Here is a 23,051-nt window from a genome sequence, read left to right on the forward strand (position 1 = left end):
CAGGCCCCGCCCCGTCTCCGCCCGCAGGAGCCGCCGCTGGGGCCCGCTCGCCGGCCGCCGCAGCCGTCGCCGCCGCCTGCTTCCCCGGCCGGGCCTCCGCCGCCCCTGCCGCCCCCCGTGCCGGAGCCATGGCCGGCGCCGCGTCCCCCTGCGCTAATGGCTGCGGGCCCGGCGCGCCCTCGGACGCCGAGGTGCTGCACCTCTGCCGCAGCCTCGAGGTGGGCACCGTCATGACTTTGTTCTACTCCAAGAAGTCGCAGCGGCCCGAGCGGAAGACCTTCCAGGTCAAGCTGGAGACGCGGCAGATCACGTGGAGCCGCGGCGCGGATAAGATCGAGGGGGCCAGTAAGTGCGCCCCCGCCCCGGGCCCTCGGTGCGCGCGGGGGCGGCGGGGGTCCGCGCTCGTCTCCCGCGCGCCCCGGCCCGCCGCCCGAGTGACTTGGCCCAACTTTCGGGCCCTCCCCGCACCCTCCGGGCCCCGCCCCCGCCCCGTGCCGGGTGGTCACCGCGGGCGGGGGGCATCCGGGTCTCTGATCACCTGACAACACCCCCTCCCCCAGCTAGGGGGGAGTGTTCCAGGCGCTTTGCGCGGAGGCCTGAAGATCCTAGCGGATTGGAGACCAGCAGGGCAGGCATCAAGTCCCCCACACCCCAGGAGTGGTGTCTGCCGAGGCGAGGGGAGCCATGGCAGTGTCCCCCACTCTCCCTAGGACCTGGGCCAGACCGGACGGTCACCTCTCACCACCCTTTCTCCAAAAAGTGCATTCTTGGTGAAAGCCGCTGGACCCCCAGGCTGAGCTCTTCTTTGCAAAGGAAGCTTTGGGTTCCCGAAGTAGGACTTAGGCAGATGTCGAGGTAGGGCTGGTTTTGGAGCTGGGCCTACTCGATTCCCTCCAGGGGAGAAAGAGGAAAGTCGTCCAGTTTGGTTTGGAGAAGCCTGAGAGAAGGCAGAGGCGGCCTTTCCCGCTGCCGCTTTTGTCTTGAAATTGCTCTCTGTGAGTGGGCAGAGACATCCAAAGCCAGGGCAGGGACCCTTGGTTAAGGGGCCAGGCTCCTCTTGCCCTTGGAGGCTGGTCCCAGAAAGGCCAGCCTCAGTGCCTTGGAGTCAGGTACTCTTTTCAAGAGCTGGCAGCCAGTTTGAGGTCTAGCCCTTTGTGTCCTGCGTCCTGTGTCCCATGCCTGCAGGGAGCGGCTACTCTTGGTTTCCTGCCTCTTTGCCTTCCCAGGCCTGAGCTTGGCTGCCTTTGTGCAGGTCTCAGTTGGGAAGAGAGAGTTTGAAAAGCCCCAGATCTTTCAGAGTGTTATTCCACTTAGCACGTGCCTGTGCTGTGACCGGATGGGCACCCAGCTTTGCCCTCCATTCCCCCGCCTCCAAGGGTGAGAGATGATGTGTCTGCAACGCCAGGCTGTGGGTTGCTTCCTGCAGGGACCCCCAGAGACTGGTGTTAGAGAAAACCAGGCTCAGAACTAGGTCTGTGTGGAGGAAGGAGGGTCAGGAAGTGAGACCCCCAAGGGAAGGTCCTACAGACCTCCTTGGGTATGGTGTGCATGCATATAGATGGGTGAGGAGATTGGGAGGAAGGAAGGTCTTGTGGTGAGGCAGCCATCCTCAACTGCAAACTCCAGATCTGACACAGTTGCTGAACTTAGAAATGGCAGCTGCCTTCCTCCATGCCCGCATCGGCCCTGTCAGCCATTGGGAGAAAATTTTAGTGATTTGAGAAACTGGATTCCAAAGTGGAGGAAGGACAGACACTGCAGAGGGCTGAGATAGTTCTGGGAACTTCACCCAGGCATCGACTCCAGGCATGGCCCCTTGCTTCTCTGGTGCTCCCTGTGCTCTGCTGAATTGGCAGCACTGGCTGGAGGTTCCCAGATAGAAATCTCCTGGATAACAGGCTGCGTTTCAGACCAGCAGCCAATAGGTGCAGCACGGTGGTTGAAGCCAAGGTGGGATTTGAAGCCCATATATTAGTTGGGTGTCCCCTGGCTGGTTCCTTACCTTCTCTGAGCCTTAGTTTCCTCATCTGTAAAATGGAAGTATATATGGTTGCTCTGGGGATTAAATGAGAGTTGATGTAACACACATAGCATAGTGCCTGGTGTTGTAAATGTTGAATAAATGTGAACTGTTATCAATAATGACAATAACAATAATAGACTGTGACTGCCCTTCTAGACCCTGGACTGGGAATGTTGAGGGACGACGAGTGTGGCTGTCCGAGAGGGTGAGGGTGCAGGAAGGAAGGAGGATGGGGAGCAAGTTCACATTTTGCTTAGATCGCTACCCAGAAAAGGGGAGGAAATGGTTTTGTTTTGCCCCAACCCATCTACTTACCCACCCACCTACCACGTAGAACAGTGTATAGAGTGAGTGTACGGATATGTGCACATCTGACTTCTAGCTATGACTTTCTTATTTGTATGTTGGGGCCTGAATAGAAGGATGGGGTCTGGAGAGGGAAGAGTTTAGTCTGCTGTGTCTCAGGTCTTTGGGGGATGGAGACAGGAATGCAGAGGACCTGATGACCGAGCCCCCAAGGTGGGTCAGCCAGAGGGGTACGAATTCACTGATCTCATCAGTTAGCTGGGATTTGAGAGGCCTGGAGCATAGCAAAGGGCATGGAAGTCACCCTGGCCCTTTGGTTTTGGAGGCTTGGATTGAAGGAGTCTGGTAAAAAGGCTAGTAGATGCTTGCGTGGAGTTCAGACCTTGCAGATGGAGCCTCCCAGTGAAGCTGCCCCACTTCTGCCCCTTCCTGGGCACACCTTGGTAGTGGTTGTGAGCCTCACAGCCCCCCTCTGTAGGCCCTGAGGAAGGTTGGGTTGCCATCTGTGTCCTGCGCCCAGGTGCCTCAGGTGCCTGACCTTTTCCTGCTGACCTTGCCGGGTACCATGCGGTGCCTTTAGCCCGAGCAAAGAGAGAGACACTTTTGCTATCCTCAGGGTGTCCGTGGCCCTGAAGGAGAGCTGGTGTGGTTCAATGAACGTGCACAGCACTTGTGTATAGACCTGGTTCTGGCCTGACTCTGAGCCCTCTCACTTTACCACTTGTGAAATGGGACTGGCACCTGCTGATTTCTTGGGAGGTAGTTTGGCTCGAGAGAGGGGTGCGGAAGTGCTTTGGTGCCTGTTGCCATGGTGGTATGACAGGAACCAGGTCGATGTTTGTTTTTTTATGTTGCAGATACTGACATAAGTGAATACAAACCTTCCTGCTGTGTGCTTCGGAGACTTTTCATTGTGTTTGCTTGGCTAATCGTCACAGGGTCCCTGAGGGGTGGTCTCGAGTACCATCACATTTTACAGGCGAGGAAATGGAAATGCAGGAAGTGAATTATGCCACAGGTGATAGTGCTGGTATGTGGCAGTCTCAGCTGGACCCAGCCAGTGGCTGGCTGACCAGTCCCAAGAGGACTCTACTCTCAGGCCCCTTGTCCCTCTGGTCTGTGTTGCTCCTCTGTGAGGAGAAACCTTCATGCTCAGACCGTACATTACAGACAGCCACGGCCCCTCTAGGTTCTTTTCTTTCTGGTGCCTTCTAGAGTGATGGTTCACTCAAGGGCCATTGTGGGCACAGTGGCCTGGGTGGAGACTCTGGAGGGCTCTGAACGCAAGCCAAGCACGTCTGTGAGGACTTTTGGAGCCACAGGCTTTCATCTTTGATCCTTCTGTAGATACTCTTCTAGATGTTAGGCCCCCTTAGGCAGTAAATGAAAACAGGTCCTTGCCCTCAGGGAAACTAAAACAGACAGTGACAATTCCAAACTGAAACAGACAGTGACAATTCCAAGTTGTACACAGTGGGGTTGGGGTGGCAGAAGAAAGCAAAGTCGCTTGGACAAGGCAGGTAGGCTCAGAGAGGAAGTGATAGTGGGACCTGCTATCTGAGGCTTGACCCCCGTGGCTGTCAGAATAGTGAGGAGACAGACCACGAGGCCTACTCTGAGGGCTAGGCCCAAGGTACCTGAAGCAGGAGGCACGGTGTCATCAGGGGTTTTCTTTCTGCTGGCTGGTTGCTCCCAGTGGGAGAGGGGCAAGAGCACGTGTCCGGATCTCCAGAGCTAGCCATCCCCGCCTGTGTGTTTCCTGTCTGACCGCAGTTTTTCCAGGGGAAGTCAGACCTCTTAGTGTTTCCTCAGTACCCCAAGCTTGCCCTGATGTGTGTGTGGGTTTCCAGACCAGCCATGCCAGGCGCCCTGTCCAGCTGGGGCTCTCTTTCCTGTGAACCTAGGAAAGGGGCCTGCTTCAGAGATGACTGGAAAAGCTGAGCATTGCCAGCATAGGGCCCCACCCACCTCTAGCTTCTCCGTGTGTGTCTGTGTGTACGCGTACATGATGCACAGTCTTGAGTCACTGGTTAGAGATCTTCGCCGCTAACCTTGTTTTGGGTAACCCCTTGAAATGAGGGACGTTTATTTGTTCAATTAATATTGTTTGAACACCTCCTGTTTACCCAGTACTGGGCACTGAGGGTTCAAAAGATGAATAAGACGTGGTCTGTGCCATTGAGGAACTCCCAGACTCTTGGAAGAGACAGATTTGGGAACATGTAATTATAACCCCATGTGTTACGTGCCATAATAAAGGTGTGCACAAAGAGCTCTGTGAGGGCAGAGTACCGAGCTCTGCTTAGCAAGCTGGGGGTTGAGAGGAGAGAGCCAGGGACAGCTTCACAGGGGAGGTGACCTATGAGCTGCACCTATTGAGGAACTTGCCTGTGCCCAGGCTGAGGCACTGGGATGACTGTGCGGGGGTTGAGAGTGTAGTCGGTGTGGTAGAGATGAGGCTGGGACTGGTTGGGGGCAGCTTTGGGAGGGCACAGTGTGCTGTGTTTATGGGTTACACTCTGTCCTGTAGGCAACGGCTGTGAGCAGAGGCTGAAGTGGGGCTGTCTTGCATGTTTGTTGAGGAGGGAGGCAGTGAGCTACTGCAGTTTGCAGGAGAGCTGATGAGCACGGGCAAGACCTTGTTGAGGCAGGGCAGGGATGCAGAGGTAGTGGAGGAGAGGGGCTGGGTCTGGAGGGATGAGACAGCGGAGCATGGGAGGTTAGCATCTGGGCTCTGAGACTGCCTAGGTTAAAATCCTGTTGTGCAGCTTACTTGCTCTGTGACCCTGAGTGTGTGACTTTATCTTTCTGGTCTCCTCATCTGTGAAAGGGGGTTAGTAGCAAACTGCATTCGTCTCATAAGGGTTTTGATGAGAATTTGCATAAAATGCTTAGCATCGAGTGGGCAGTGTGTAAGTGCTTAACATTTGGGAGCTCTGACAAGTAGGAAGATGAGGATTAAGTTCCCCAGGAAGACCTGATAGCGGAACAGAGCAAACACATCTGTTGTATTGATGGGGCTGGTGCCTGGCCACCAAGCCATGTAATTCAGAGACAAGGAGGCCCACCTATCCTCTCTCTCAAAGCTCTCAGTAGCCCTTCTCTTGTCATGGCTGTTTCCCACTGCTGACATTTGCGAGGTGACAGGGCAGTTGGCTGGAAGCAGCTGCTTTGGTATCATATGAAGGTGTCAGTTGGCCTATTTCTGAGTGTCTAGCCCGGAGAAATGCTATCTGAGCACATTGGTGGGGCCTGCCTCTGTCTCTCCTGTCACCACCCGTGTCAGTCTCCATTAACTCATGGCATCTCTTCCCACTCCGTGCCCTTTCCTCTGTGCCTTCAAGAAGGCTAGAGATGGATAAGTTGGAGGAAGTGAGGCCTAATGTCTCAAAGGCCTGATATTAGAGGATAGGAGACTTTCTCCCCCTCTCCACTCCCTCTCTTAGAATTGGAGAAGTCAGTGGGGACTTTGAGGAGACTCCTAGGAGAAATGGACATGGGATAGGAGGAGGGGAATGTTCTGGTGCTCCTCGTGGAGCCCTTTGTTCAGAGAAGCATGGTGCCCGTGCTTCCCTGGGGGAAATCTTTGAGAGCAGCATGGTAACAGGTGACAAGACTGTAGGCAGAGCCAAGGGTGAGGAGTGGCCGCCAGCAGCCGTTAGTAATTGGGCTGCAGTGACCAGAGATATGTGGCTAAAATCATTCAGATTTGGGTTCGAGCTTCAGCTCTTCTGTGACCTTGGGCTTACTTTAACCTATCTGAAACTGATCTTCAGCTGTAAAAATATTTTTTTCCTCACAGAGCTGTATATTAACGGTAGTCAAATGAGGTCATATAAAAGAGTAAGAGATTTTCTGTGAAAGTGCCCAGCACAGCATTTGGGCTCTTAATAAGTATTTGTTTCCTGTGCTTCCCCTTAACTAACTATAGAACTCCACTTCTGTCTGCCACCAGGCTTGGCCACCAGTGGCTGTTCTGACAACCTGCTAGAAGTTTGTTTCCTACTCATTTTCTTTGTTCACTCCCTGAGTCTGTACACAGAGGACCAGGGGCATGGGAAAAATCGGGTATTTGAATAGTGCATTAGAGTTCACGGAGCATTTTCTCATCTCTTGTGTTGTTTGAGCTCCACCACAGCTGCACGAATTGAGGGAGGACAGGAATGATTAAACCTCTCTTACAGATGAGCAAGCCCAGGCCCCAAGGGTAAGGTCACACAGCAGGTTCATGGCAGTGCTGGGACCAGAGCCTAGGATTGCTGATGCCCATGGCAGTACTCAGTTTATTCCTCCACTCTGGAGAAAATGACAATAAGATGGACTTCCCGAGGACCAGAGGTGTTTTTTTATGTGGATAGAGCTATCTGATCTCTACTCTGCCCTCTGGTCAGATGTGTTGTTTGACCAGCCCACACTTCTGTCTGTGGACAAACTGGATTTGATGCCTCCATCTAGATCCTCTGCTGCCCTCATCTTGCCATGGCACCCCCTCGAGATGCTTTCCCTCACTCCTGCAGGGGGTGAAGGCAGCAGCTGATTTGAGGTGAGAGGACAGAAGAGCCTTGCCCTGACTTGCTCTCCTGGCTCATGATGACAACTGCACCTGAGCCTCTGCCAGGGAAATGGGAACCTGGGCTCCGCGCTCTAGGTGCTCTGAGAAGGGCCTTTCCAGACCTGGTAGTAGCTCTAGCGCATGCATTTGTCCGTCTGTTCCTTGTTTGTCCCAATTTATTGTGGGCCCAGCCACTGTGTTAGGCATGCTGAGCTGGACGTGATTACACCAACGTCTGACTTGCTCATGGAGGCAGTAGGTCTCTAGCCTCGTGTGCTTTCCCTATCACCATAGCTACTTTTTCCTTAAAAAACAGACCCCCAAAAACCCAGCTTTCTTGGGTCTCTGTGGCACACTAACAAGTGAGACACAACTTGTGCTTCCCTGGCTTTGGACTCTGGCATCTGCTGATGTGCCAAGTACCGTGGGGTCCCGGAGTGAACATCAAGGTTAACGTAGATACAGCCAGACAGAAACATAATTCCGGGACCTGGGCACAGCTGTGAAGGAAACAAGCCAGAGGCTGCTGGCAGTCGGGAGAGAGGATGGTTGTCTCTGATATGCACGACCCCTGTCTCAGTGGCTGACAGCAACCCAGGCTCATTTCTCGCTTACGCTACATGTGTCTATCTGTGACAAGCCACTCCACTGTTCCCAGAGAGTGGCCTCGGTGGCTCTGGGTCAGCCTGCTGCTGTAGAGCCTGAACACTCTGGGCAAACTAGGCTGGAGAGGGATTCGGAGAATGGAGGCTAGTGAGGAATTAAATCCTGTGACTTGGGCATGGGGTGCAGTGAGGGTGGCTCTGCTGCTGTGGCAGAGTGGACTGCTGCCCGTGTGGGTCATGAGGCTGCCTCAGTTGCAGTCTTTGAGATAGGTATCCTCGTATTCAGACTTTGAGGTAGTATCGCTGTGCCCTTGCCTAATCGTCTCCCTACCTTTTCCCAACATGCGTGCCCCTACTTAAGCTTCCCCTGAGCCTAGTCTGTTGTGGCCACAGCTTCCTGCTGTTACCTCAGAGTTAGAGCTACTCATGCTTCTCATCACAGCTCCTCCCCAGAGCTCCTTTGCTGGGTATGCTGGGCCTCCAGAGGGAGTGGGGAATATGGATGCCTGGAAGGCCTCTAGGAAGTGCCCTTGGCCCCCAGAGGATAGAGAAAGAAGTGTGAGAAGGGCATGGTCCCTGAATACTCTGGAGTTAGGGGAAGAGGCAGTGGGGACGGTGGAGTCCGTTGCTTTTGGGGGAGGCTGTGGTCCCAGGAGATGGGGCTCAGAGAATCTCCACTTGCATCCCTGGCTCAGCTCTTAATGTTCTCTCTTGCTTCCTTGTCAGACTCGTTCCTTTTGAGGTGGTGCTTGGCTGGCCTTTGAGAGGCTGCAGTGGCTGTGTGCCCAGGCACAAGTACTAGCTCTCTCCCCCACTCGTCACCTCCTAGGAACCAGGCCCATCCTGGGGGAAGCAGAGAGGCCTCCTTTTTATAGCCCACATGTAGGCTTTGTGTATAGGCTCTGCTGCTTCCTTCCGGGCCCTTCCCGGTGTTGGCGGGTGGCCCTGGCTTCAGCAAGACTCAGGATGCAGAATAAATGGGGCGGGGCTTTCTCCTGCAGAGACTGGCATCTCCTCTGCTGAGCCCAGCCCTGGCACAGAGGAGACTGGGGTTAGGAAACAAGAAAAAGAGGTGACCTGGTCCTTGATCCTGGGAAGCTTGCAATCTGGAATATGCGGAAAACTGTGAAAGCCCAGCAGAAGACAGTTGTGCCTAAAATGCTGTAGGCTGAACCTGAGGGTCTGGACAGAATCAGCTTCCTCTCTGTAGCAGCCTGTGGGGTCCCTCCCCCTGCTGGCTGGCCTGCCAGCCTTGATTAGAGGATCTGTACAAAGGCTGTGAGGTGCCTGGAAGCAGGGCATGGGCACAGTGACGAGTGGGCAGTCTGAGCTCCAGGCCCTGGCAGCAAACCACTGACCAGACTGGTGAGGAGTTGGGCCACAGCGAATTCGACCACTTGTTTGCGTGAGATCTAATTCTAACTAGGGGTGGGCCGTTGACTTTGGGGTTAGCTTCCTGTTTTCTTGGACACCTGGGGATATGGCTGAGCTAAAATCTTCTGAGGGCAGTGGTTGTTTAAGGGATGCCCCAGGTCACAGTGTCCTGGGCTTGGCCCTGCCTGTGGGGGGGAGTAGGGCATTGACCACAATGGGACTCTGGCTGTGTAGCTGTGGGTGTGTGGTGGGGGAATTCTAACCCCATGGGATTGAGTGAGTTCAGCCTCAGGCCCAGAGAATGTGGGCCCAAGTTCATGGAGTGACTAACCTAGGAAGGAGGGGAGGAGTTGGCCACAGTTCCCAAAGGCTTCTCAGCCGACTTGGGGACAGAAGGTCAGCTGGGATATTGGGCAGCAACAGGGGTAGGGGGTGACGGGTTCTTCTCTGAGGCTCTGCAGACCACTTGCGCCTGTTCTCCTTGTGGTCCTCCAGCTGTTTGGAGGCAGCCCTCCTCTTCCTACCCTAGTCCCTTCCTCCGCCCACAGCAGTAATGGAGTGTTCACTTGTCAGTTCCTAACTGGGACTGTGGCCTTTCTTGGGAGCTCTTAGCATGTCCGCCAACGAAGTTAGAAAAGGTAGCGTTTGTCACTTTGTCAGGGATTGTATTCAGGGCCTCATGAGGCCAGCAGTGAAATAGAGAGCAGCCCTCCAGGCAGAACAGATTGCCTAGTGCCTGGACTGTTCCTGCGCGGATATCTTAGTCCCTGGCCTGAGAACTGGCCCACGCTGGAAGGGTGAGGCTCTGCAGGCTGGGATGGGAGGTCGGGAGGCAGCTCTCTTAGGACGTGTGCTAGGGGAGGTGAGGCCAGAAGCCATCTTAAGAGGGTAAAACTAGGGAATTAAAATCAGGAAGGGGAAGTCTCAAGGTAGCCATCCCTCTCAATGGGGGAAGTGATTTTGAAGAGTTGAGCTGGGCTTCCTAGAGAGGCAGCGAGCGGATGAGTTCTCTCCTACCTCAGAGTGAGGTCAGAGACTTGATCATGCACTGGGACCTTGCCTCCCCAGGAAGCAAAAGAAGGACAAGGAGAGTGGCTTGGCTTGGGCTGGCATCACCCAAAGGAGTGTGGCCAGATGCTGAGGAGGGGCTGGGCCAAGTAGCTCTAAGATGGGAGAGCCTAGTGGGGCGTGCAGAACAGGGTGGCTGAGCGAGCAGGCCTTCAGCTTCCGTTCATTACTGAGCATGGCTCCAACCCCCTAGCAAGGAAGGCCAGTGAGGCCCACTTTCCCTCCCCTCTCGTCCAGGAAACCCTGAACGCCCTGTTCCCTGAACAACCAAGCTGCTGCATCGATTGGTGCCTTGGCTTCTGTGATCCCCTCTGCCCGACACGGGCAGCACAGCCTTCCCGACCTGCTTTCTGTGGAGCAGTGGGAGACTTCCCAAGGAGAACTCACTTTCTCTGTGTTCTCAGCACCACAGACATCTCCCTGTTGTTCCACTCTTTGCACGACCTCATGGTTATCTGCTTCCCCATCTGTTTCCTCCACCAGGCAGGGGCTTTCTCAAGGGCAGGAACTCAAATGCCTTATTGATCTCTGTTTATCCAGGACCTGACCCAAGGCCTGACATGGAGTAGATAGGTGCCTAATACATGTTTAATCGGATGATAGAATGAAGGGATAAGCCTAATAGACAACTGCTCAGCTCTCTCCCAGCTTTGAGTTCTCTGGGTGGGGCCTCCTTTCCCTTCCTTCCTCTGGGACCTAGGCATGCTGTTCCCACCTCTGAAATGGGTAGGATTAGCTAGCATCCTAGGGAAGAGGGCTGCCTGCCTGGTTGGTGTGAAGGCTCTCTCTGGCTGCCCTGCTTTTTCTCTGCATACCCCATATCAGGGATGGTGACTGCTGTGGGGCCACTGCAGAGGGTCTCTGTTCTGCCATGAACCACTATGTGACCATGACAAGACCCTTTGGGGCCTCCCTTTCCTCATTGTTCGCAAGAGGAGATTCGTCTAGATGATTCATGTACTGACAAGGATCCTTTACATCTGTGACCTGAAGCAGTTAGTACATAAGGGTGCAGGGTCCCATGTAGAAGGATCCCACAGACCTCCATCCAGCTGTCTGAATGGCCTTTTCCTGTTTATCAAGGTGGGAGAGGGGCCGGATGCCGAGTCAGGCCTGGCTGCTCTTCTCGGTCAGGTGTTGGGGGAACAGTGACTGATGAAAAACCCCAGCTGAGAGCAGATGCTGAGCTCTGCCCTTGGTGTGCCCTGGACTCCAGGTTTCGGCTAGGGTTTCCCTGTTTGTGTCCTGGGAGGGAGCTCTGGTCTTCTGTCCCCTGCTGGTCTGGTTTGAAGTTATCTGCTGCACAGGAATGGGAGGGAGATAAGTCCTGGCCTCACCTTCCCTTTGCTCTGTGATCCCGTGGCCCTGTGTCTCCAAGCCTGGATCCTCATCTGTAAAATGGAGGTAGAGAGCTACCCACCCCTCCGCTTTTGCCTTCCTCTAGGTGGGAGCTGGGAGCTGCTCCTGTTTATGTTGGAAGGGGAGAAGGAAGGTTAGCGTCAGAAAAGAGAGGGGAATCGGGGGGAGGGCATCTCACACTCCTTCCAGAGGCCTTGGGCAGTAGGTGGCCAGCTTAGGAGCTGCTGGCCATGCATGCCCCTGGCTCCTGCTGGATCAGGCTCCTTTCCCTCCGTGTCCAGGTTCTTTGTCTCTTCTTCAGCCACCTCCATCCTTTTCCTTCAGAGCTGTGAAGACTCTGTCAAAGCTGTATGTCCCATCCTGGGACAGGTACCCTGGGGTGTAGAGTCCCTTTACCTCTGGCTCCCTGTGAAGGGAGCTCTGGGGTGCAGTGCCCTACTTTTGGGGAGCTGTGCAGGAACCTCTGTGTGTAGGGTGGCAAAAGTATGGGGCCAGGAATTGGCTGGATGGCAGTCGCTTCCCCTTGAGGCTTCCATTCTCCATCTCAGCATCCTCTGGAGGAGAAGACTCAGCTCCATTTGTGCTCCTTAAGGCCCTGGGTGTGTAGTTTCTTTGGAGGGTGATGAAGGAGATGGCTCACTTGAGGGATAGGAGGACTGGGAATGGCTTGTCTGTTTGCCCAGGCTGTGCGTGGAGAGGCTGATTGATGAGAGCTCATTTCTGGGAAGATCTGCACACCTCTCCTGACCCCTGGGACCCACTCTGGTGTCTTTGGCTTAGAGCCAAGCAGGGCATGGTGCTCAGGGAGCCCTGCTTCTTCTGTTCTGTTTTCTCCGGAGCTCCATTAGCTTCCCGTGTTTCCCACTGGCTGCAGGAACCTTTGTGCAGGGACTTCCCAGTGTTTCCAGATTGTGCTGGCCCCCAAGAGCCATGTCCCCCAAAACTGCCTGGTTCTTCTTTTTTCTGTCCCCATAGTCACCTCACTGACCGAAACATTTGCATATTTGTTGTAGTTCCTCAGCCTTTGTTGTTCCACTGCACCACCTCCTCCAGGAAGCCATCCCTGATACCATCTTTGAGCATCTGTGGCCTTTGCTGCCTCTTTTAGATAATTAGTTCTGGAGTCTAACTCTCACGTGTTCATTCCTTCTCCTAAGCACTCTGTAAACGTTCTGAGGCCTCCCCAGGACCTTGGTTTGGGGAATGGAGAGAAGAGTCAGATGTGATTTCTTCCTTGGGGAGATCACACGCCAGTGGCCTAGACACCAGAAAGCACTAGACGGTGACGAGAATGGTGGAGCACTGAATATGCCACTGGGCTGGGCCTGATGGAGACTTACGTAGGAAGGTAGGCCTGGCATGTGCAAAGGCTCAGAGGTAAGAGGGAGTGCTGGGAGCCAATGTGGGGCTGGGGTCTGTGGATCTCGTTGCCTTGATTGAACTTGGACTCTTTTGAAGGGGCTGGGCTTTCCCCCTACTTCCTCCAGGGCCCTCTGCAGGGCTGGGCACACAGGCCTGGAGTGAAGCTAGAGCTCCACAGCCCCACTGGTGCAGGGAGTGAAAATCCCCAGAGGGGAACGGACCTGTCCAGGTAATATTCACTTACCTCTTTCAGGTTCTTTAGAATTTAAGAAGACTTTTCATATTTATCATGAGTTGCAGTTTTTTTTAATTTGCACAGTATATTTACATGCATTTTTATGTGGGTAGTTTGTATTGCAGTTGACATCAATTAACTGAGGTATCTTATAAAGTGAAAACTCTCTAAGAGAGATATTTCAGTGAAAGCATGTTTCGTGTCCAGAAATTTGTGATGTGCCATTTCCTTCTGTTTTTGTTGTGGTGGTGGTGGTAGTGGTGGTTTTCTTGGCCATTTCTTCATCATTTTGGAAGTTTAATTTTTCGTGTATCCTCCTGTCTCTTTCTGGTAAGATCACTTTCGTGTCTCCTGTCTCATTGACATCTCACGGTAGCCTGTGAAGGAGGTGCCAGGCAGCAGAGGTGACCCCAGTTTGCAAATGAGGAAAATGAGGCTCAGAAGTGGGCTCTGCCTCCAGCCCACCTTGCTTATGTTTTGGTCATGATTCTTCTCTGTACATCTCTTTGCCTGATGGGTAGTTAATGAGCCAGTAGGTTTGGGGGACCTCTGTCTGTGTAGGGATGTTTGGAAAGTGGCTTTGTTGAGGGCAGGGGACACTAGGACACGAGTTCCTGACCAAGAAACTTGGGTCTAATTTAGAGTCTTGGATTTGATGCTTGGGCTCCCTTTCCCCTTCCAGGGCCTGCTGTAGTCAAGGTGAAGCCATGTTTTAATCCCCCAGAGCAGGACTGGCTGATTCTCATGGACCATGCTCCTTAAGGAACCCTGAAAAAGGCTTGTCACCCCCTTTCTCTTCCCTGGGGTTCCTGTTATCCTGGGACTCTGCCTGGTCAACAGGAGTGCTGCCCCTCTGCACATCCCTACAGTGGTCATCCTGATGCACTGGAACTTTATGCACTGGTGGGGAACTTGTGGCTTGGCCTGATGTTTGTGGGGGATGGGTCGGGAGCAGGATTCTGAGACACGAAGCAGCCCTGTCTTTAGAGGAGCCGAGCACAGACAGGTTCACTGTGGTCATTTTCCTCTACCCCTTCCCAGGCTCCAGAATGACTTTCTGCCATTTAGCTTGTCCCTGTCATGGCACTCTCTCCTCTCCCCACCCAGCGGAGTGGGTGCTATTCCATGGCCCTTCTCTCCTGCAGAAGCAAGTTCTCAGCTGACCCTGAGAGCAGCAGCAGTAATATCCTTTGTTGCTGTCTAGCTGCACAGCTCCCAGAGTGCTTGAGATCAGTTCTATGACTCAGACGAGGAAACTGAGTCTCTTAAAGGGAGAGTGACTGCCATTACTGGGATGTCCAGAAGGCAGTTACTCTCCAGGCGTGCTTGACCCAGACCTCTGCTTTGAGTAACTGCTGGTCTCTAGTTTCTATGGTCTCAGGCAAGTAGTCTCCCCCTGGGCCAAGAGAGGAGGGAAGAGAGGGTCTCCCCTCTGGTCTTGCCAACTTTGGGTTTTGCAAATTCAGTCTCGTGGTATTCTGCCTCAATGCTTAGTGCTCGCCCCTGCCTCCAGGCAGCGAGCATGTTTCGTTCTGCATAAAAACCAATCTGAGGTTGGGGGCGGTGGTCAGAGCAGTCCTAGGCTGACTCTCCCTTGTGGGTATCTTTGTGTAGTAGTCTGTCTGCATATGAAGGGTTTATGGCTGGCTCACCCTCACTAAAGCCTTCGCTTTATCTGTGACCTACCAGAGAAGAGAGCAGACTTGCCCAAGGCCCAAGCTGTACACTTGGAAACAGGATCCAAAACTTGGTCTTTGTGATTTCGGATCTGTTAGTCTCTCATTCTAGTACCCCACCATATGTGAGGTGGTGGGGTGCACATGCCTCAGCTGTTGGTGTGTGTGTAGGTGGGGTGTTGTGGCTGCAACAGGCTGGGTGCTGCAGGCTCAGGAAGCGGCCTCTGGCTTAGAGCATGTCTGCATTGCTGGTCTGAACTCAGGCCCTGGAGTCTCACCCCTCCTCCACGGTGCCCCATGCCTGCCAGACCCCTTTTTGAGCTTGGAAAATGGCTACTTGGATTTCTTTTCCATGGGCCAAGGCAGCTATTTCCCAGCTTTAGGTTTGAGTATGCCCCCAGCAAAGCCTGGCAGATGGCACAGTTGTCTTCCCTGCTGCCAGCTTACATAGACCCTCTGTCGATGGCACTAGGCACACAGGCAGGGGGCAGGCTCCTTCAGACTCGACTAGGACTAATGGTTCCTGGCAGGGCCCTTACTGCAATCCTGTGATGTAGGGGGAATTCCCAGTTTACTGATGGATAGTCTGAGGCCAGAGGAGTGAGAGACTGCCCAGGGCTGCACAGCTAGAATTGAAGACCTATGTGGTTCTCCTCTGCTAGGCCTGGGCGGCCTTCAGGAGGGGAGTGGTCAGGGCAAGCTTCCTGAAGGGGTGGGAGGAGGCACATCACCACCAGGGCCCCCAGACTTCTGCCCAGAGCACTAGACAGCCTGGCCTGTGAGACGGTCCTCAGCTCTCCTGTGGGCAGTCGCTCTTTACCCCAAAGTCTCTCGAACAGGGCTAGTCTCTATTTCTTCATGAAAGTTTATGGGTGATTAAATGCCAGGGACTGAATCCCCTTCACCACCCAGGCAGCTTATCCTGTTACTGCCCGCAAGGGCCGTGCTTGGAATGGTGACGCCCACACCAATCCTGAAGCCTGGGCAGCTTTGGCATGGGCCTCAGAGATCTGGTCCTTGGACACTGGAGTTCCTGATGGGCTAAGCTGGTTGGGTTGCACCGAGGGAATCCCAGGCCCTCAGGTTGGGGTGAACTTGGGGATGAGCCTTTGTCATCAGCAAAAGTTCTACATTCCCTTATGCTACACCTCAGACTGGCTTGGCCCACTGGTTGTAGGATCCTGCCCTTGTACTCAGAAGGTTCCCCATCTCACTTTCTTGTCTCCAGCCTAGCAAGGACCTTTCAGTACCTCTGGCTTTTCTTTTCTCTGCTGTTCCCCTGAATGTTGTTCTCCCATGGTTCTGAGTGGGGAGGAACACTGGGCCATGGGTCTCTGGGAATAGGATGCTACTCTCCTCTCTTCTGAGCAGTTCTGCTTCTCTCCCCAGGCTCCCAGGTCCTGGGAGGATCTCTCTTCCTACCCTTCCTGTTCCACTGCAGGTCTGAGTCAGACCATGCTGGGTGGCTCTGCCTGCCCCCTCCCCCCAACTAGGGCAGAAGCCATGCCTGTCCCAGGGAGTCTTCTCCCCATGCTGGCAGTCCTGGGGGACCAGCCCTGGCTCTCTCAGGAAAGGGGACACTGCTGTATTTGTTCTGGGAGGCAGGAGGATGGGGGGTAGGTTGGGAGGTCACACAGGATATGGCTGTTAAGAACCTACTAGAGTATCGCACTCTGGTGTCACATCCTTTCAGCCTGCTCTTGGCTTGATGGACTTGGAGGGCACCAGGGCCAGCCTGGCTCCTCCTTATGGGGGACGTACAAGGGGCCAAGTGTGGCCAGCAGAGCTTGGGCGACTTGGACGCCTGGCCTGGAGCTGCTCTCTGTTGACCTGGTTCCTTTCTTGGGCAGGAGCCTGTTCTGCCTCTACCTGGTCTCAGTGGAAATGTGCCGGCCCAGGAGCACAGAGCAGCCCAAGAAGTTCACATAGGGCTTAGTGGCATTGTGTGTGTGTGTGTGTGTGTGTGTGTGTGTGTGGCTGCATGTGGCCTGACTGCAGACTTCGGACCGACCATCTGTTTGCCAGGTGGTAGCCACATCTTGGACTACCTCAATGACTGGCGGGCAGCTAAGAGGAACGGCCTAGGCTGTGGACCACGCAGGCCCTGGCCTGTTGCATGTATTTGTGCGTGTGAGGTTGTGTGCCGGTGTGAGAGGTGTGGGAGGAAGATAACAGCAGCTCTGCACCGGAAAAGCATGCTGGTTTCTGTTTCAAAGGACAGAGTTTGTGGTTATTCTGCAGTTTCTGATCTGGGCATTTCCCCTGTTCAGCTCCTCCTTCCATCCTTGGAAACTCTGTCTTTTCAGGCTGGGTCTTTGTGACTCAATTTCCCCCCTCCCTGTTTACTACCTAAATATAACTGCTCATTTTTAAAATTCCACTCTCATTTTGTTGCCTCTGCCCCCACCTGCTTTTTTCATTTGTTCATTCATTCAGCAAGCACTGGATGGGCCCTGCCTAGCCTGGGGGAGATGAGGAGCGCACACACATGTAGTGCCAACAGGTGTCAAGGGTATGATTTCTGCAGAAGGATTCTTCCAAGTTGGGTCTTTGGTGGGTGAGAATAGAGCCTGGGAGGTAGACAGTCCCCAGCTGGGGATCAGGATGAAATGGGGAACAGGAAGCACTGGCTGTTCTTGCCCTTGGTCCAGCTTAGTCCCAGAGAAGATGGGAGGGCAGAAGCTGGGGAGGTAAATCACTGAGCTCCATCATGAAGGATTTTGGAGGCCGGAGGAGGAGCATGTTCTCCCTTAGTGAGCAGCCTTGGAAGGGATCAGAACACATTTTAATGAAGATTCAGAAGACTCAGGAAAGATGGCCCATTGAAGGTGGGGTGGAGGCAGTGTCAACTGGCAGGAAGGTTGGAGCTTTCAGCTAGAAGACCAGGCCCAAGGGATTTGCCAAGGGCATGGGAGCAGGGCCCAGACAGAATGAGTAGTGTCGTGGCAGGGGAGGTCAGGTTGGGACCAGAAGCAATGCCATATTCGAGGTGGGATAGATGGGGCATAGCTGTGGCTAGAGGGACAGGAAGAGAGCCTGGTGGCCACATTCCAGCCAGGTGGTGTACACTTTGGGCTGAGAGGGCTCCTGGGGTAGATGCTGGCCAGGCAGCGTGCTGTCCCCGCTACTGGCTCCAAATTGTCTAGGCCGGTCTGGGTTGAGAGCATGTGAAGAGGCTCTAGAGCTAAGGGAGAGTTGTGTCTGGTGCTAAGGCAGACTTCTGTTTGACCTGATCCTCCTAAATCTGTCTCTTTGCCTGGCCTGGAAAGTCTGCTCTCTGTCCAGGGTCCCTGCCTGCACCAGGGAATAGTGTGGGTGTGTGCCTGGGGGCAACCCTTCCCTATGCTGCAGAGTGCCAGGGCCCTCTCCAGGCCTGGGACCAGCAGCTGTGGTCTGAGCGGACTCAGGGGAGGGAGCTGGCTGGCATTGAATGAGCTCCCACCATGTGCCACCTACAGGGCTGGGCGCTTTGGGCTCTCATAACTACTGATCTTATGAACATCCTCACAATACTGTGGTTTGTTACGTGTGTTCACAGATGAAGCAGTGGGATCAGAGGGGGTGTCACTCTGCTGAGGTCCACGGCTAACATGAGGTGGAGCTGGGATTCTAGCCCAGGCAGTCTCACTTCAGAGCCTGTGCATGTTTTTCTGCCACCCTGCCCTCTAGAGAAATTCACTCAAGCTCTTTGCTTTGTAGATGGTAAAACTGAGACTATGAGAAGTTAAATGAGTCACTCGGCGGCGTCTGCCCTTCAGGCGTGTGCTGTGTGAGGGCGGAGGAGTGTGCGCAGGCCCTTTGATAGCCAGGATGGGGGAAATGTCCCCTTGGACAGCTGCTGCCTCGGGGGACTAGACCTTTTCCTGACACTTGCTTGGAGGTGTCTTCAGGAGGCGGGCCATTTCACTGTGCACTGGTTCTCTGGGCCTGATCCCTGTTTGCTCTCATGGATCCTGAGACCCATTCGGGCCTGCCCAGCCCCAGCCCTACCCTTGGGACTTTACGATTTGGTTTGTGTACTTTGTGTCAGGAAATGGTTCTCACAGAACTGCCTTGGGTCCCCATTTCTCTTTCTAGAGTCCAGCTTTTTTCCAGGTCAGAGTGACTCGCCTGTGTTCTCAGCGAGGGCAGGTACGCAGGATGCAGCTCCCTGCTTTTCCAGACAGCTCACTGAGACCGCTCAGTTTTTAGCAGAAGTCTGTCCGTAGACTTAGCCCAGGTCTCTTTTATCACCCAGTGGGACTGTGAGTGGTCTTGGCTCTGCCCCTCAAGGAGGTGTCTCTCTTTGTGGTCTCTCCCTGAGGGAGAGTGTGGGAATGAGTGAAGATACCAGGCTGCCCTTGTTTCGGTGCTGACTCTCTGAGACCCCAGCCTAAGCTTGGCCTCTTCTCTGCCTTCCTAGTTGACATTCGTGAAATCAAGGAGATACGCCCAGGGAAGACCTCTCGGGACTTTGATCGCTACCAAGAGGACCCTGCTTTCCGACCAGATCAGTCGCACTGCTTTGTCATCCTGTATGGGATGGAATTCCGCCTGAAGACCCTGAGCCTGCAAGGTAGGAGTCACGGGGCTGGAGGAGGCAGTCAGGGGAGAAGGGGAGTGTCCACTGGCTCCCAGCCCTCTCCTCAGCTCACTGTTCACCCCTTGCTTACAGCTACATCCGAGGAGGAAGTGAACATGTGGATCAAGGGCTTAACTTGGTTGATGGAGGATACTTTGCAGGCGGCCACACCCCTGCAGATTGAGAGGTAAGAACCACCTCTGATATGGTTGGGATTAGGGGCAGGAGCATTAGGTTCTAGGGAGCAGGGGCAGGGACACAGGCCTCCCTGTGCCCAGCACTGCCTGCTGATGTCCTCCCCTAGCCTGGCCCTGGTCAGAGAAGTGGCCCTCACCTCAGGCTTCTCTCCCTCCAGGTGGCTGCGGAAGCAGTTCTACTCAGTGGATCGAAACCGTGAGGACCGGTAGGTACTGAGCTGTGACTCTAGCCCAACAGGGTGGGTTGGGGCAGCCAGAACAGTAGTCACACCTCTTAGCAGCTGCCTGGAGAACCAGAGGACCAGAGGACCTGCCTCAAGCAGGGCTGAGGGGCGGGCAGTGGTGCCGGCACAAGCACCTTCCTGCAGAAAGCCCTCTGATGGCCTTGGTGCAAGCTGGCGAGAGAGGACAAGGACAGTAAGCTGTGTGTCCTGCCACTGTGAGCAGAGACAGGAAGTGCAGAACTGCCTCTGCATGTCCTAGAAAGAGGGTCAGGGTGGCCTGTAGTGTGTGAGGAGGTGCCTTGAAGCTCATGGCTTTGAGGCCTTGGTGTGACAGCCAGAGGGGCTAAGGAGCAATGAGGGGGATAAAGACCAGGTCATGGTAAGGACCTTTGACTGTTGCTGTGAAAGAGATGAACAACAACAGAGGGTTTTGAAAAGAGGCCTGACGTGACCTGACCTCAGTCACACAGGTTTGTTGGCTGCTGATGGAGAGTCCAGGGCAGGGCAGAGCCAGAGAGCTCGGTTAGGAAGCAGTTTCAACAGTGCACGTGAAAGAGAACAGGGCCAGGTCAGGGTCAAGGTGGTAGGAGGCGGTCACATTTTGGCTATACCATATTTCGAAGGTAAATCCCAATGGAATTTCCTAACAGATTGATTTTGGGGTGCAAGAGGAAGAGAGGAGTCGAGGATGACAGTAAGCTTTTGTCTTGAGCATCTGGAAAGGTGGAGTTGCCATTGACTGAGATGGTGAAGGCTGTGGGAGGAGCACATTGGGGGCAGCTTAGGAGTTCATTTGGGGCGTGTTAAGATCTGTGATGCCCTTAGATGTCCAGGTAGAGATGTTGAGTAGGCAGGTGGGTAGAATGAGTTCAGGGGATAGAATGAGTTCAGGGGAGAAGTTGGGGCTGGAGATGTTACCTGGGGAGCCTCTAGATGACACAGAAGGCCTTGAGGCTGGAGATCATCTCGGGGGTAACATCTGGGGGTGAGCGCAGCAAGAAAAGGGAAGGGGGCCAGTGGCTGGTCCCAGGCTGCTCCAGTGGATACTGGGGATGGGGTAGGTGAGGAGGAGCTGGCCAAGGGAAGTAGCAGCTCGTGAGGTAAGAGGGAAACCTGGAGGGTGCAGAGTCCTGGAAGCCCAGGGAGAAGAGAGTGGTCCGCTGTGCCAGGACTTGTCAAGTGTGGAGAAGACTGAGAGGTGCCCCTTGTACTTGACAGCACAGAAGTAGTGGGTGACCTAGAGACAGGCAGTGTAGGAGTGGGGAGGGGGTTCAGGGAATGAAAGGGAGCATGGATGGCCCCTTCAGGGCGTTGCCGTGAAGGGGAGCAGAGAAGGGGGCAGTAGCTGGAGAGGTAAGCAGGAGCAAGACAGATGGTTTTAGTGGCAGAGATAACAGGCTGCTGGTGATGCTGATGGGAAAGCGTTCAGAGAGGGTGAGCTTGGTGATGTAGCAGTTTCCTAGCCTGCCAAGTGAGGACCTTGACAGAGTTTGCCTCCTGGGTGGCTGAGGGTCAGATGAGCTGGCGCCTGCACAGAGCAAGTGCTTGCTGAACAGCACTTGTGGATGGTGGCCAGGACCACTCAGTACAGAGCTGAATCCCCTCAGAGAGCTCTATGCTACCTGCCAGGCTCTTGGACAGGAGGAGGGGTGCCTGCCCTCCCCTCCCTGACATCACCTTCCAGGACAGAAAGCCTCTCTTTCCACTCATCTTTTCATCCTGTGCCCAGGCCCAGCAGTGTCCCCTAGCCCCACATCTTGGGCAGGGCCCCCCTGAAGGACAGGGATGCTTCCCTGTCAGACTCCAGGAGAGTGCCCAGTCGCCAGCAGTGGTATTTGGCTGAGGACGACCTCCCCTCTCCTGTGGTGCCTGGGTGCTGAGGCCCGAACTCCCAGCATCCCAGGGGAATCGCGCTAGCTGCTCCTCACAGGGAGTTCGGGAGGGAGCCCTGCTGGAGCCTGCCTCCCTCTGTCCTGGATGGCCCTCCTGCTGCCTCGGAGAACTGAGGGGCCAGAGGTGCAGCTTGAGCAGGGGCGGGGGGGAAGCTGAAGATTGGCTCCCTTCCCCCCATGCCTGAGCCACTGGACTGAGCCTGGTCACTCCTGGCCAGAATCGTGGGCTTGGCTTTGCTCAGATAGGGAAACTGAGGCCCAGAGAAAGGAACGGACTTCCTTTGGTCACCCCAAGAGTTTTGATCCAGCTTTACCCTCAGGACTTCAGAGTAGTGTTGTTTACCTGTCCAACCCCAGGTGGACTGAGGCCACAGGTCAGAGGTTATGAGAGGTTGGGTAAGGCCACTGAGGATGTCCCTGTTTCCTCAGTATATCAGCCAAGGACCTGAAGAACATGCTGTCCCAGGTCAACTACCGGGTCCCCAACATGCGCTTCCTTCGAGAGCGGCTAACGGTAAGGGCCTGCTGGGCCATCTGCAGGTCGGGCAGGGGAGCTGGGAGCCCCTGACCAATGGGCCTGACTGGCAGTCCTGCTCTGTCCCGTGCAGGACCTGGAGCAGCGCAGCAGCGACATCACCTATGGGCAGTTTGCTCAGCTGTACCGCAGCCTCATGTACAGCGCCCAGAAGACGGTGCATGAGCCACCTGCCCCCCATGGCCCTTGCCCCGCTCCCCCACCCTAGCCCCAGTCCTGCCTGCCTCAGCCCTGCTGCTCTGCTTGGGGGTTTTTGGGGTGTCATTTCTCCAGCTTTTCTCCTCTTGAGGCCTGCCCCCATCTGCTGCCCCAGCCTTTCTTCCTGAGAGCCCCTTTCCCACGTGGCCTCCAGGGGCTCTCGCTCTGACCAGCTTCTGTCTCCTGCAGATGGACCTCCCTTTCTTGGAAGCCAGTGCCCTGAGGTTTGGTTTGAAGTGGGGAAGTGGGGTTCTCCCCTGGGCCCCCTTCAGCTCTCCTCTGGGTGATTCATGATGCAAGTGGGAGGCAGTGGGAGGGGTGAGCCATGCGGGACCATTCTAGGCAGCTGTGCTGGCTGGGAGGTGGGCTCTTCCTTCCAAGGGGGCCCCTCGTCTGTGGACCATGTTAGCCACCTGGCCACCAGGCACCTCCCTTCTCCCCTGCAGGGCTGGGGAGCGGCCAGAGCTCTGCCGAGTGTCACTTCCTGAGTTCCAGCAGTTTCTCCTCGAGTACCAGGGGGTATGGCTGGACTGGGGCTGGACCAGGGTTCCTAAGAGGGGCCAGACTCATCACTGACTGGAAGCCTCTCACATGTCCCCACCCTCCCCACCCCGACAGGAGCTGTGGGCTGTTGACCGGCTCCAGGTGCAGGAGTTTATGCTCAGCTTCCTCAGAGACCCCTTGCGAGAGATTGAGGAGCCATACTTCTTCCTGGACGAGGTGAGGCCTCCCTTTCACCCCTTCTGTCAGAGAGAATGGGCAGAGCTGACCAGAATTCCACCTGGTTCCAGGAGCCAGATTCTCCTTAGGGATGATGCCACCTTGTTCCTCCCCACTGTGCACTTGCCCACCCCAGTTGAGACCAAGCACCCTGTCTCCTTCCC

General features: G+C 54.9%; 1 protein-coding gene across 4 annotated transcripts in view; it reads left to right on the forward strand.

Moving 5' to 3' along the window:
• The window catches only part of PLCG1 (phospholipase C gamma 1), a 35,342-nt gene that overhangs the window by 565 nt on the left and 11,726 nt on the right, over positions 1-23,051 (forward strand). For 2 of the 4 annotated variants that reach the window (XM_014845947.3, XM_014845948.3), the window contains exons 2-10: positions 28-345; positions 18,963-19,115; positions 19,215-19,308; positions 19,477-19,524; positions 21,864-21,948; positions 22,043-22,126; positions 22,357-22,391; positions 22,614-22,686; positions 22,786-22,887. In XM_014845947.3, coding sequence (XP_014701433.2) covers positions 129-345; positions 18,963-19,115; positions 19,215-19,308; positions 19,477-19,524; positions 21,864-21,948; positions 22,043-22,126; positions 22,357-22,391; positions 22,614-22,686; positions 22,786-22,887 — 891 coding nt within the window. In that variant the 5' untranslated portion in view covers positions 28-128. Of the gene's footprint in view, positions 1-27; positions 346-18,962; positions 19,116-19,214; positions 19,309-19,476; positions 19,525-21,863; positions 21,949-22,042; positions 22,127-22,214; positions 22,392-22,437; positions 22,687-22,785; positions 22,888-23,051 lie in introns of those variants that run through there. The other 2 variants (XM_014845950.3, XM_070485933.1) reach the window with 2 other exon arrangements.

The sequence above is a fragment of the Equus asinus genome, chromosome 15, assembly GCF_041296235.1.
Source record: "Equus asinus isolate D_3611 breed Donkey chromosome 15, EquAss-T2T_v2, whole genome shotgun sequence".
In the NCBI taxonomy this organism is placed as follows: domain Eukaryota; kingdom Metazoa; phylum Chordata; class Mammalia; order Perissodactyla; family Equidae; genus Equus; species Equus asinus.